The sequence below is a fragment of the Eschrichtius robustus genome, chromosome 4 (genome assembly GCF_028021215.1).
Source record: "Eschrichtius robustus isolate mEscRob2 chromosome 4, mEscRob2.pri, whole genome shotgun sequence".
Lineage (NCBI taxonomy): Eukaryota > Metazoa > Chordata > Mammalia > Artiodactyla > Eschrichtiidae > Eschrichtius > Eschrichtius robustus.
This window is the reverse complement of record NC_090827.1, coordinates 109,937,002-109,949,246: the sequence shown is the minus strand read 5'-3', so window position 1 is coordinate 109,949,246 and position 12,245 is coordinate 109,937,002. Positions and strand designations below refer to the sequence as shown.

Genomic DNA, 12,245 nt, shown 5'->3' with positions numbered 1-12,245 from the left:
ATCTCTTATTTTCAACCCTTCTAATAATTTTTTTATTTTAAAATTTTTCTCTGAACAACTTTTAAGACCCTCTTTAAAAAAATTTTGAAAACTTTCCTATTTTTATTCTTTGATCTTATTTCTCTGGAGTATTTATCTTTAAACACTGTATTATAGTTTTGAAGATTATTTTTCCATTTCCTTGTATTGTCTATGCTTCTTTTACGTTCCTCTTTTCTATTTGTTTGTTTTCTCATGCTGGAGGCTGTCGTCAAATATCTTATGATCCTTTGCTGTCCATTCATTTTTAAAGATAAGACAAAAATGGTGATTGGAAACTGTGTATGTAGTTAGGGCTTATAATCTAGTGAGAATTACTGTAAGCCAATCATGGAACTATCACAGTGTCTGTACTCACGTCTTTTCTTTTGGTCTGTGGAATGAACCTGGTTGTATGTCTTCATTCTTCTGCCTGGGAACTGTAGGCCTGCCTACTAGCCTTCTTAGAAGAGCCAAAGAAGGGGCTGCGTGTCTCTCTGGTTCATGTAGAAACTGACAAGCAATCATCAGCCTTCCTGTTTTCAGTTCTACTCATATCTACTCTCAGTAATAACCAGAGCTTCTTATTTCTGAACCTTTCCAGGTTTCTGCTATAGTAAATGGCTTGTTTGTTGATAATCTTCCCCAGGCACACACCAGTTTTGCTTTCAGTGCTTTCAATGATTTCTGGTCTCCAAAGTCAGCTACCACTCACCCATTCATGTTCACAGCTTTTGAAAGTGTTGATATGATTCTTCTGTGATCTGTTCCCATTCTCTTTGTTCTAATGTGCTGTCATTTTAGTGGTTTCAGAAAGCAGCAGAGATGAGCACTGTGTTCAGTCCTCCGTGTTCAGCTGGAAGTCTCTGTAACCCCTAGTCCGCTTACCTCCTTAGTGAAGCCTCCCTAACACTATAGTCAATAGCAGGTTACTTTGGTAAAGATTGTTAAGGAACCATATTCGTTTTTAATTTGAGCACCTTTCTCATTTATTTTTGATTCAGTCAGTTTTGGTTTTTTTTCAGTGTATAGAACTTTTCACATGATAGTGTGTCATGGGAGCAATGACCACTTCTGTTTTTGCTTTATTTTTAATCAGCATCTGTTTTAGTGCCAAGCAAATAGAAGGGGCTCAATAAATTATTGGCTGAATGATTAAACATTTTTCCACAATAATTTTTTATCATTATTTGTTTAGAACTTTTAAAATTATTTACACACATGTAAAATAGTTTGTATAACCATTCCCCTACAGTTGGACATTTAGGTATTTCAATTTTTAAATAAAACTCAGTGAGATCTTTCTGAGTTTATTTCCATAGAATAGACTTAATACATTTGTTTTTGAGGCTCTAGATGTATATTGCAACTTATTTTTAAGTTTTATGCCAGTTTATACTGCCACTGATGATGTTTGATTGCCCATTTGTTATTCTTAATATTATTTTTGTTAGTAAACCCTTTTACAGTTTAAAGTTTTGTGACCATTAGTGCAACTTGATTTTAACATTAATTGCATATATCAGTTAGTACCAGTTTTATTGAAGTAATTTTACGATAATACATTATCTTACCAGATGATTAATGACTTTGGTTTAGCCTTTTGTGTTTTTTTGTCTTTCTTTGTGGTTCTACTTTACTTGAAATAAACTTTTTGGTAGTCTATGTTTCTTGGTGTTTCTTAATATATTTTCTAGTCATTAATTGGATAAAAGTTTTAAAAGTTATAAATAATTATTAGGTGAAAAAATTTTGATGAGATCCTGAATTAAGAGTTAGTTAACTTGATTAATTTTCCTGGAAACTAAAGTAGATTGATGGCTTTTATTAGATGTAGGTAAGGAATGATTCTGTTGCTTTCTTGGGATCTGGATCTAAGGGTATTTTCTACATTTGTATGATCTTATTCTTAGGCTTTTATGAGGCATGCATTGAGATTTGGGAGTGAGGTCAGGAATGACCGTCCTACCCATAGGATCTGAGCAGAGATTGGAGTTACTCAAGGTTGGTAATGACCACATTCTGAGTGGATTTTACCAGGCTTCCTATGAACCATTTTTTTTTTTTTCTAATTAGATTTCAAAGTAAAGGTGAAATGTAGATAATGAAAAAAATATGAAAAGAGTGTACCAAACCAGAGGGAGCAATGCTTTATTTAAAGCATATAAAAAGGAAGTATTAGAATTTTTCATTTGAGGGTGTGTGTATGTGTGTGTGTTTAATATATGTATACAATATATAACATATCATTTATTGAGCACTTGATATATGCCAAGCACTGTTCTGAGGACTCTACATGTATGTATTAACTTATTTAATTCTCACAACTAAGGGTAGATATTTACCCTTAATTTACAGTTGGATGACTGTGGTGGCTTACTAACAATAATTGTCTAAGCTTCAGTGTTAGTAAGTGGTGGAATTTAATAGCTCTTGAGTTTGTGCTTTTAACCACCACACCATACTGCCTCTCTTACTAGTTGGTTTAATGTTCTAACTCAAACTCTTTATGATTCTAATATGTGATTTAAATGTTTATTTTTCCTATTAAAAGGAGTTGGCAGAATGTGTGGCATTGTTCTTCAGCAATTTTCTCATCAGTAATGAGGCATCATTAACTGTGAATACTGGGGCTTTGGAGATCATTTTTTGGATGTACTCATTAAGAAAAAGAAAACAGTTGTGGAGAAGGGAAAAATTAATCTTGGCAAAGAGCAAAAAGCAAGACTTGTCTTTTTCCCTCCCCTCCCCATATTTAAGGGGTTTAGAAATGAACTGATAAAAGCTTGTTCTGTGATTTTTCCATTCACTGAGACAATGTCCTTTCCATGCCCCACATACAAACATATATTTAGGTACTATACTTTAGATTGAGCTTATGGTTCACATAACAGAATGAGCTATTTCATTCATCCATTTAATACATATTTGAGTCTGTTATGTACTAAGCTCTGTTTTAGATGCTAGAGTAGGGAATAAAAAAGACAAAAAAAGACAAAGTCCTGCCCTTATGCATCTGTTTGAATGAAGGATAGAGACAACAGGAATCAGTGCTATGAAGGAAGAAATATAGTGTCAAGGGAATAGAGAAAGAAAGAAGCTGCTGTTTTAGACAGGATGGTCTGTGATGGCATCTCTTAAAGACCTAAGTGAAGTGAGAGGTGCAAGCTTTTGTCATATCTAGGCAAGTGCATTTCAAACAGAAAGGAGAGGAAATAATATGGATCCTGAAATGGGAATATGCCTGGTATGTTTACGTAATAGCAGAAGCCAATGTGGTTAGAATGGTAGAGCACGAGGGGCCAGATATTTATTCTAAGTGCGGGAGGGTTTTAAGCAATAAAACAACATGAGCTGACTTAGGTTTTAAAAGGATCACACAGACTGCTGAGTGGAGACTAGACAGTGAGGTTATTCTGGCAGTCTGAAGAGATGGGGATGGCTTGGGCCAGGGAGACAGTGAAGGAGCTGGTGAAGCGCAATCAGGTTGATCTGTATGTTGATAATAGAACAGTTGACAGATTTATACACAGCTTAGACAGAGTGAGGAGTAAAGGTAACCCAAGGTTTTGGGATGAGCAAACTAATGGAAAAAAGTGCTATATACTGATCTGGGGAAATATGGAGTTGAGGTAGAGAGTTGCAGTTGCAGTCATCTGCTTGGAGATGACATATGAAGTTTTGGTAGTAGATAATATCACAGAGAGAGGCAGTGTAGAAAGAGAAGTCCAAGGATTGAACACCGGGGCTTTAGCATTTAAAGGTTGAAAAGAGGAAGAGGATACAGCAAAGCAGACTTAAGGAGTGGCTGCTGATAGAGGGGAACCAAGAGAGTATGGTATCTGGGAAAGGAAATAAGATGATACTTCATCAGATGGATATCTTCTTGTTAACAAGAGACTTTAAATTTGAGAATACACGAACATTAAGAGATGTTGAGGAAGTGATTGCTTCATTTTATCCTTTCCAATTCATATTTCTATAACTTAAAAGAATGTTTAAATCCAAGGAAAAAGTGAAATAAGAAATGTTATAATTTTATCACTATTTGGTAAGTTCTTTTTATTGGTAGTAAGTAGTTTAGAGAAAGAACTCATATGTTGATATATATCAATAAATGTATATATGTGAATAGTCTAATATTGGCCTAACTTATTGCAGGTCTTTAAATACTGCTTTGTTAAAATTTTAGTAACTGGTAATTTGTCTTTACAGTTGGTAAGTTGTATGCAGTTGTCATATTTCTCAGTGTTTTTTGATGCTCTAATATGCATCTGAAATGGCTAACATGAATTGTCTTTTTATATATGTATTATGCATATTAAAATCATAATAGACTAATAAGACAATTTTTGAGACTGTAGGTCCTCTAGTTATTCACTGACACCTAAGGATAAATGTATATTTTTCAAAATTGTTTATTTTAAATTTTATAGTATTTTAATGTAAAAGAAAAAGTACCAAGAGGTAGTATATACCCATTACTTATAGATATGTTAAAACCACCTTAAATTATTATACTTTATCATATTTTCACAATAATAAATAATAACCCAGTTACCTAAAATTCAATTTGCCCAAACTCATTACTAGAGGACTTTATTTGTAAGGTTAGTTTCTTCTGGTATGACAGAAAACTCATAAGCAGCTTAAACAACATAGAAGTTTTTTTTCTTTTACATAAACATAACACTCCTAGAAGCAGTACTGTGATTTTCATGGATCTAGGGTCCTTCTGTCTTGCTGTTCTGCTATCCTTCACACCCAGCTTCTGCCTCATGATCTAAGATGGCTGATTCAGTTGAGCTGTTGCTTCTGCATTCCAACAAGCAGGAGAAAAGGTAAAAGAAAGGGGGAAGATCTTCCCTTTTAGGGATACCTTCCAGAAACTTCACTTTACCAATTTTGTTTTACATCCTGTTGGCCACATCTTAGACACTTGGGCATACTTAACTACAAGGAAGCCTGGGAAATTTACTTTTTTACTCTGGGCAGCCCTGTGTCTGTCCATTTGGGTGTCCTAGTATCGACAGAAACAGGTGTTAGTCTACAACTACCAGTCTGTGCCACAGGCCCTTAGATAATAGGGAGAAATTGGTTTTATAGCAATGTGGCTTTTTCCTATTTTTCTTTTCTATATTAAAGTATAAGTTAGCTATTATGCTACATAATCATTCTGTGAATTTTTTTAATGGATGAATTTACCCTACAACCAACCGTGCATACTTTTCTCCAGATTATTTTATTAGCTAGGAAGTCATTATAAGATAGTGACTAAGTATGGAGCTAATCTGCCTGTTTCGAATTCTGCCAGTGCCACCTGCCAGTAGGGTAACCTTGGGCAAGCTATTTAACCTTTTGTGGCAAAGTTTATCTTCAAGTGGGAAGATAATAGTACCTAACTCACAGGATTATTATGAGGGTTAAATAATTGGTTGTAAAGAACTTAGAAGAGCTCCTGGCACATCATAAGCCCTCCAGTGTTAGTTATTACTATCAATTGGCAGGTTCTTAATTAAAGTAATTTTAATACTATCCAATGTAATATACAGCTGTGAAAGTTGACTTGTAAAGATGTATTAGTATTTCACTGTGGCAGAGGAAAAGTAATTGGGTAATTTTAAAACAGTCTAAATTTGCTTATTTCATTTTGGAATATTTCATTAGTTATATTGAGAGATTTTCTTCTGTGGAGAATTGTATTTTAGAACATATTTACAGATGTATATCCATTTGCAAATAGATATCTGTCTTTTGAACTTTCCACGTAAGGTGTGCCTTTTAAGTCCATTCAGAGACCAGAAGTCAAAAAACTATTAGTAATGAAAATATCTTGTTACCTGTGTCTTGGGACAAATAAAGTGAACAGTGAACCTATTAGAAGATAATTATGTGGCAGTTGAAAGTTGAGTGTATTTTGAAGTGGAACTAGTCTTAAGGCTTTGCTTAATTTACTTTTCTTGGAAGTCTTACTTGAATCGCTGGGCTTGGTTAAATACTCCTTTGTGTTTTTTTATATAGCATACTGTACATAACTCTTCACACTTGGCAGAGTTTATTGAAATTGCATATTTGTGTCTGTCTCTCCTACCACATCATAAGCAGAGACTGTATCTCACTCATATGTGTATCCTCAGCATCCTGCACTATCAGTATACAAGACTTAATGAACTTGTTACACTGATCGGAGCAATACAGGTTGCCACTTTTGTAGGGATTTTGATTTTCAATCTCAAGTAAGAAATAACAGTGATTTTTTTCATGGCTTTAAGTTGTTCTGTAAATTTGGTCAGCTGCAACAAGATGTTTAGAAATAGCATATTTCCAAAATAAACTATGATCCTTCAGACAAAGTACTGTTCCATGCTGTTGAAATCCAGTTTAAGAAAGCTCTGCTTCCTAACTCTTTCTGTCTTGTGCCTTTTGTGCATACTCTTCTATTTCTTACTCCATACTAAAGTATCACAACAATAAACTTATTTGTATGTTTTTAGAGTATGACAGCTTTATTTGAGGTCATTTAGTTAACTAATGTCTTGCTGCATGAAATTTAGGAGTAAATGAGAGGTGGTAAATTGTCCTTTGAAGGACAGAAACATTTACTTTAACTATGTTGAGTCTGAAAACAAAATGCGTAGTTAAATTAGAGCTCAGATGAAGTGTGTGTGTATGTATAAGTGTGTATATATATATATATATATATATGCAGATACACATACATAGCTATCTATTTTAATGTCAGAATTAGCTTACCTTTGCCACTTGGCTCTTGCACTGGAGATAATCAAATTCTTTAACTTCATAATTAAAAGCCAATAGAAAATATCTGTTTTGCATGGGATATTTTGGAAAGGACCCTTAGCGTATAAAGTACTTGCTGAAGTGGTAAGGGTAGATGCAGTTAATCTGTACTCCTTACTAATCATGTCAAATCCATTCAGATATTTATTGGTCCCCCCCCCCTGGTGTCAGTGCATTACACACTATCATATTGTCTTTTTAAAGGGCTGTGCTAAAGGTTGCTGAAATGCAATCTCACAGATATTTAATTTTTAGAAGTTTTCTAAATGGATTTTAATGTACCTTTCTAATAGACTGTCAGAGATTCATGCATTAGAGGAAAATCCTGTATTTTAATGGACTACAAACAACGATCATCCTCACTATTGGCATTTAATCAAATAAGTGTTATGATGTAAAACTGCTGGATAAACCACAGTTTGTTCATGCATACCTTTTTTCTCTTCCACAGCAGTATGTAGTACAGTATACTGTCCCTTCCGCATTTTAGTAAATGCAAAACTTCTAATGAAGGATGACTCAAAAGAAGTACTATGCTCTTCAGCTTTAATATTTTCATTTTTTATATTTTTATTTTTATGACATTTATAAACTTTGAACAAGTTAAATTTCCAATATCATTTGTAATAAAACATTTAAGATGTTTTTATTAAACTTCTTTATTTAAATGAAACTGATAAAATCGTATTGAATTCAATGGTAAGTTGTGATAAGTTTTGGGGGCTTATTTTTTATTATGATATTTTGGTTTTTTTATTTAAGAATGTAAGTTTCTTTCCTTCAAATATCATTTTTGGGAAAAGAGATCTTTAGCAAAAATTACAAACAGATTTGAAAATTTAAAATTTCACATCCTATATTAAGTTTGAAAGACTAGGATACCTACATCGTTTTCACATTAAAAAAAAACAAATAGGCTTTATTCTATAAGCATTGCTCCCAAATCACATTGTGCTCTTATATTCTAAGAACTAAAGGTAACTGTTTCTTTTTGTTTTCAATTTTCAGAGATAGTTTTAGTTCATACAATTCGAGCTAAACATTAATTTTTTATTCCTTAAGAACTGTACTGTGCTCAATACATTTCTCCTCCTTACTCCCCTTCCATTTTTTTGCTTTTCAAACAGTTCCATAATCTTCAAACTTCCCTTTCCTGTCTTTTTAAAGGTCGATTGAGCTATCCACATCCAGGAACTGACAATCTGTTGATGTTAAATGGTAAGTTTTATAACAACATTTTATGTTTCCAGTTGATTTATATAAATAAAGATGAATGAATACATGTTTCTCTAAACCTTCCCCATATACACAAGTTAATCATTTTATAAGTATTCAATATAAAAATAAAGCTACAACTCTTCCTGTACAGAAAGCAGAATTAGGAGTTTGAGTGTATTCTCACTGGCAAAGCAGTCATTAAAGTGTATTTGTGACAGTATGATTTAATTCAATCATCATGACTTTGGAGACAGTCCTGAGTTTGAATATCGGCTTTCCAGTTTATTGTATTAACTTGGTCAAGTAACTTCCGTGAGCCTTAGTTTCCCATCTGTGAAATGGGAGTAACAGTCTCAAGGTTCATTATGAAAATTAAATGAGATAATATTTGCAAAGTGTATAGAGCTTGTTACTTATTATAGTACTTGTGTTTATGTTCACCTAAGGAATATACTGGTGATTCTATAATTATGGGAGTCACACCAACTTAATTTATTCTAGCTAGAAAGTTTACACAGTGAATTTTATTCTGGTGGGAAAGAATAAATAAACTTTCATTAAAGTTGTTTTCTTTCTGTGGGGCAAACATTGCATTCAGAGTCACGGTACCTAGCACATCGATGACTGTGGGAGTAGACATGCAGGATTAAAATATCCTTCACAAAGGTATTTTTAAATCAGAGGGCGGGTCTGAGGAGAGGTAAGTAGGATGAAGAAGGAATGGTAAAGATAGCATAGGACTTCCTTTAAAATACATAATTAATTACTAGAATGGCTTGGCACTTCTTTTTCAGCTAAAGCTTTGTTGAAAAAAGATGGCAATGAAATTGAAAAAACAGCCAGTGTAAAGCTAGACCATGTGAACTCTAGTGTTAAGTAAAAACTAATATTAAGTAAAGATGAAAAGATAGGAATAAAGTCTAGGCTACCTAGGAGATTGTCAGGGTAGATAGGATTTTGGAATGAGAGAAAAATTGAAGACGCAAAGCGTTAAGTGAGGTGCTAAATTGATTCATTCAACATTTGACCCATGTGTATTGAGTCGCCCACCACATGCCAGCCTAGTCTAAGCACTGGATTAACTATTAGTAAGGATCATCAAAGATGGTTAGAGGTAGAATTGTCAAGGTATTAACAATGGGGCCAGACTGCACTCTAGGCTGAGGCCATGTTCAGGCTAGACCTTACAACGGTCTAGTAGTCCATATTTATGAAGCTAGGGAATTTTGGTGTTTCCATAGACTTTGACCAGAAAGGCACTAGAAATTACATTCCAGGACTTCTTTTTTCTGCCATGGAATTAAAAAACCATATCATTTAAGTAGCTGGTCTCTGAACTCTAAATCTGTGACTAAAAATTAGACTGTTGAAATTGAGTTTACAAAACAGAAAATAGATCATAATCTTTATTACTCTCAGGGCTTGATTTATAAAATAATGATAGCTTTAGGTAACGATAAATTTTTAATATATTGATCCTGACTTCCTTAAATTCTTTTATTTTGGAACAGTCTATGTGGTAAATAAAGATCATTCACATTTCTATTTTAACTTCTAAAAAAAGCCAATTCAGTTGAAAAATTTGAATTTGCATATGTTTCACGTATTCTGTTAAAATCCATCTGAAGGAAAGTACTGTATGAGATAATTTGTTAGATCATTCACAGATGTTCTTAGACTGCTGAATACATAGTAAACTAGGATGATTTAGAAGTATATCGTAATCACAGTAGAATGTGTTGGTTCTGTGAGCAGAGCTTAGTAGCCGCACTATTTTTACAGCTTATACTTTTTGGTTGCACTAAACATTGTTAAACTAATTGACTTTATCAGTTGTCTAAAGCCTTTATAAATAATCTAGATGTTAGGTTGAAAGTATTTCATAACATAGTAGACAAAAGCATATTTTATTAAATATATATTTTCAGTCATATTTTCAAATTCATATTTTCAAAATGACTTTGAAAGAGTAAAAATCATGTCCTGTGAATAGATGAAGGAATTGGATCTGTTTGGAGAATATAAAATTAAGGCAGGCAAGAGTTGCATCTGTGGACAAATCTGTTTTTTCATTATGTGAGCATTTTTCACAGAATGCCATTTTAGGGCTACAGTACATGCTCAGTACAGTAAGCCATCCTGGAAATTCTGAACTTCTTCTGGTAAGGGACTAGGGGAGAAAAATTATAATGAAATTAGGACATCAAAAGTGTTTAGGCCAGTAGAAATAATTTGATCCAAAGAGAAAAAAAAAAAACACTTCACTCATTTGGGATCATTGGTTAAGAGGGAAAGCAAGAGCAGAAAATTGGGTATATTTATAGGGTTAGAAAGTATTTGAATATTAAGGATTTAGATAATTTTTGTAGACATCAACGTTATTGAAGAAAGAAGTGAGAATTAAGTGATGTTAATACCAAACCTCTGCCTATACTAAATTATTATTAAATATTATTGACTGATTAAAGAAATTATAGCATCTCGGCACATAGACCTGCTTTTTAAATTGTTGGTCTTTTTAGTTTGTTACAGATTTCACTCACTATTAGGCAATTGATTAAGTAAGTTGTATTACTTAAGCAACAAGCATAGCTAATATTACAGACTTAGAAAATCAATATTGGTAATAAATTATGCATCAGTATTTTGTGTGGTGGTTTAGCAGTAGTTCGTAGTGGTTAGCATCACAGACTCTGGAGCCAGGCTATCTGGGTTTACACCCAGGTTTGCTATTTCTAGCTGTGTGACCTTGGGCAGCTTACCTAACTTCCCTTTGACTCAAGAGTCCTCATGTGTAAAAGAGAGGCAGCATGCTGCCTGCCTCAGGGGGATCGTGTGAGAAGTGAGTGAATTCATTCATGTACAGTATGTAGAACAGTTCCTGAAAGTCAAAGTTTGTTGTGACAATGGGTGATGAACAGTGACAAAAATGACTTTGAAAGAGTAAAAATCATGTCCTGTGAATAGATGGAGTTGGATCTGTTTGGAGAATATAAAATTAAGAGAAGACATAACTGATATTTTCAACTGAAGAATGTTATGTATAGTGGACAAAGAAGGCTTGTTTTGTGTTATTTCAAAAAGCCAAACTAGAACCATTTGGAAGAAGCTATTTAGGGACAAAATTTGAGTCAATAAAAGTAAAATGACTTCTCAAGCAGTGTTTTCTAAAGTGTGGTACACTTACCCCTTGTGGTACCTAAGATGATTTCTGATGGTGCACAAATACACATTAAAATAAACACATGACAATTACAGCTTAAGAACATTCCTTAGAAAATACAGAACTGGCAGAAATCTGTGACGTTACAGTGGTGCTAGGCTTGATTGAGTCCATTAAAAAAATAATACATAAATATGAGTGTAGTTGTTATGAAGATAAGGCAAACATTGTAAAGATTTTGTGATTCTGCCTTTCTAATTAATTTGCATTATGGCTAAACATGTAAATATTCCTATAAGGGATAAACAGGGGCTGGAATAAAGGTCAGGAAGTTGGTCAAAATAGGTAAATCTATGAACTACCCCTGGCACATCCTTTAACTCTGAGCCTCTGTTTACTCAGATATAGAAAAAGTTATAATCCCACACCTGTATGTCTCATGAAGTTGTTATATACATTTTTTTTTAAATTTTAACAGTAAAAAATGCCATAGAAATGTAACTGCAAATAGGCTCCTACTTCTGAACAGACCATGTTCCTCAATTCAATTAGAAATCCAGCTGAATTGACTAGTGGACACTGCCACTATTGAATAATTCAAATTTTGTAGAAGAGTCCAAATTTAACATCCAGAAGTACTTTAGGGAAGTCACATTATATAGGAATGGGTAGATTGTCTAAAAACCAAAGGTTTTACTGTCTGATGTTAGAATGATGGCTTTAATGTTTCTATTTCTAAGTGTATAAATCTTATACTTTTAATTATCAATAGTAAAAAACAAAATACAAAATTTTGAAAAACACCCTGTTTTCCATAGAAGTAAGGAGCAATACAAAATGATATATTTGAGTATTTGTTTCTATTACTGTAGGAATTACTGTACTCCCTTCACATGTCTCCCAAGGAAAATAGCTTACATTTTTATTAGTACATATGATTTTTCAAAAGGAGAACAGATAGAGCAGAAGTATGGGGAGGGGGTGGCATTAGCAAGCTGGTTTGAAATTCAAATTTGTCGTGATTAGCCACATACAGCCATGTTTG

At 33.5% G+C, this 12,245-nt stretch overlaps 1 protein-coding gene across 7 annotated transcripts in view; it reads left to right on the top strand.

Annotated features, from left to right (window-relative positions):
* Positions 1-12,245, top strand: part of CPEB2 (cytoplasmic polyadenylation element binding protein 2) — a 62,572-nt gene that overhangs the window by 22,195 nt on the left and 28,132 nt on the right. For all 7 annotated transcript variants that reach the window (XM_068543219.1, XM_068543217.1, XM_068543215.1 and 4 more), the window contains one exon: positions 7,987-8,037. In XM_068543219.1, coding sequence (XP_068399320.1) covers positions 7,987-8,037 — 51 coding nt within the window. The remainder of the gene's footprint in view (positions 1-7,986; positions 8,038-12,245) is intronic.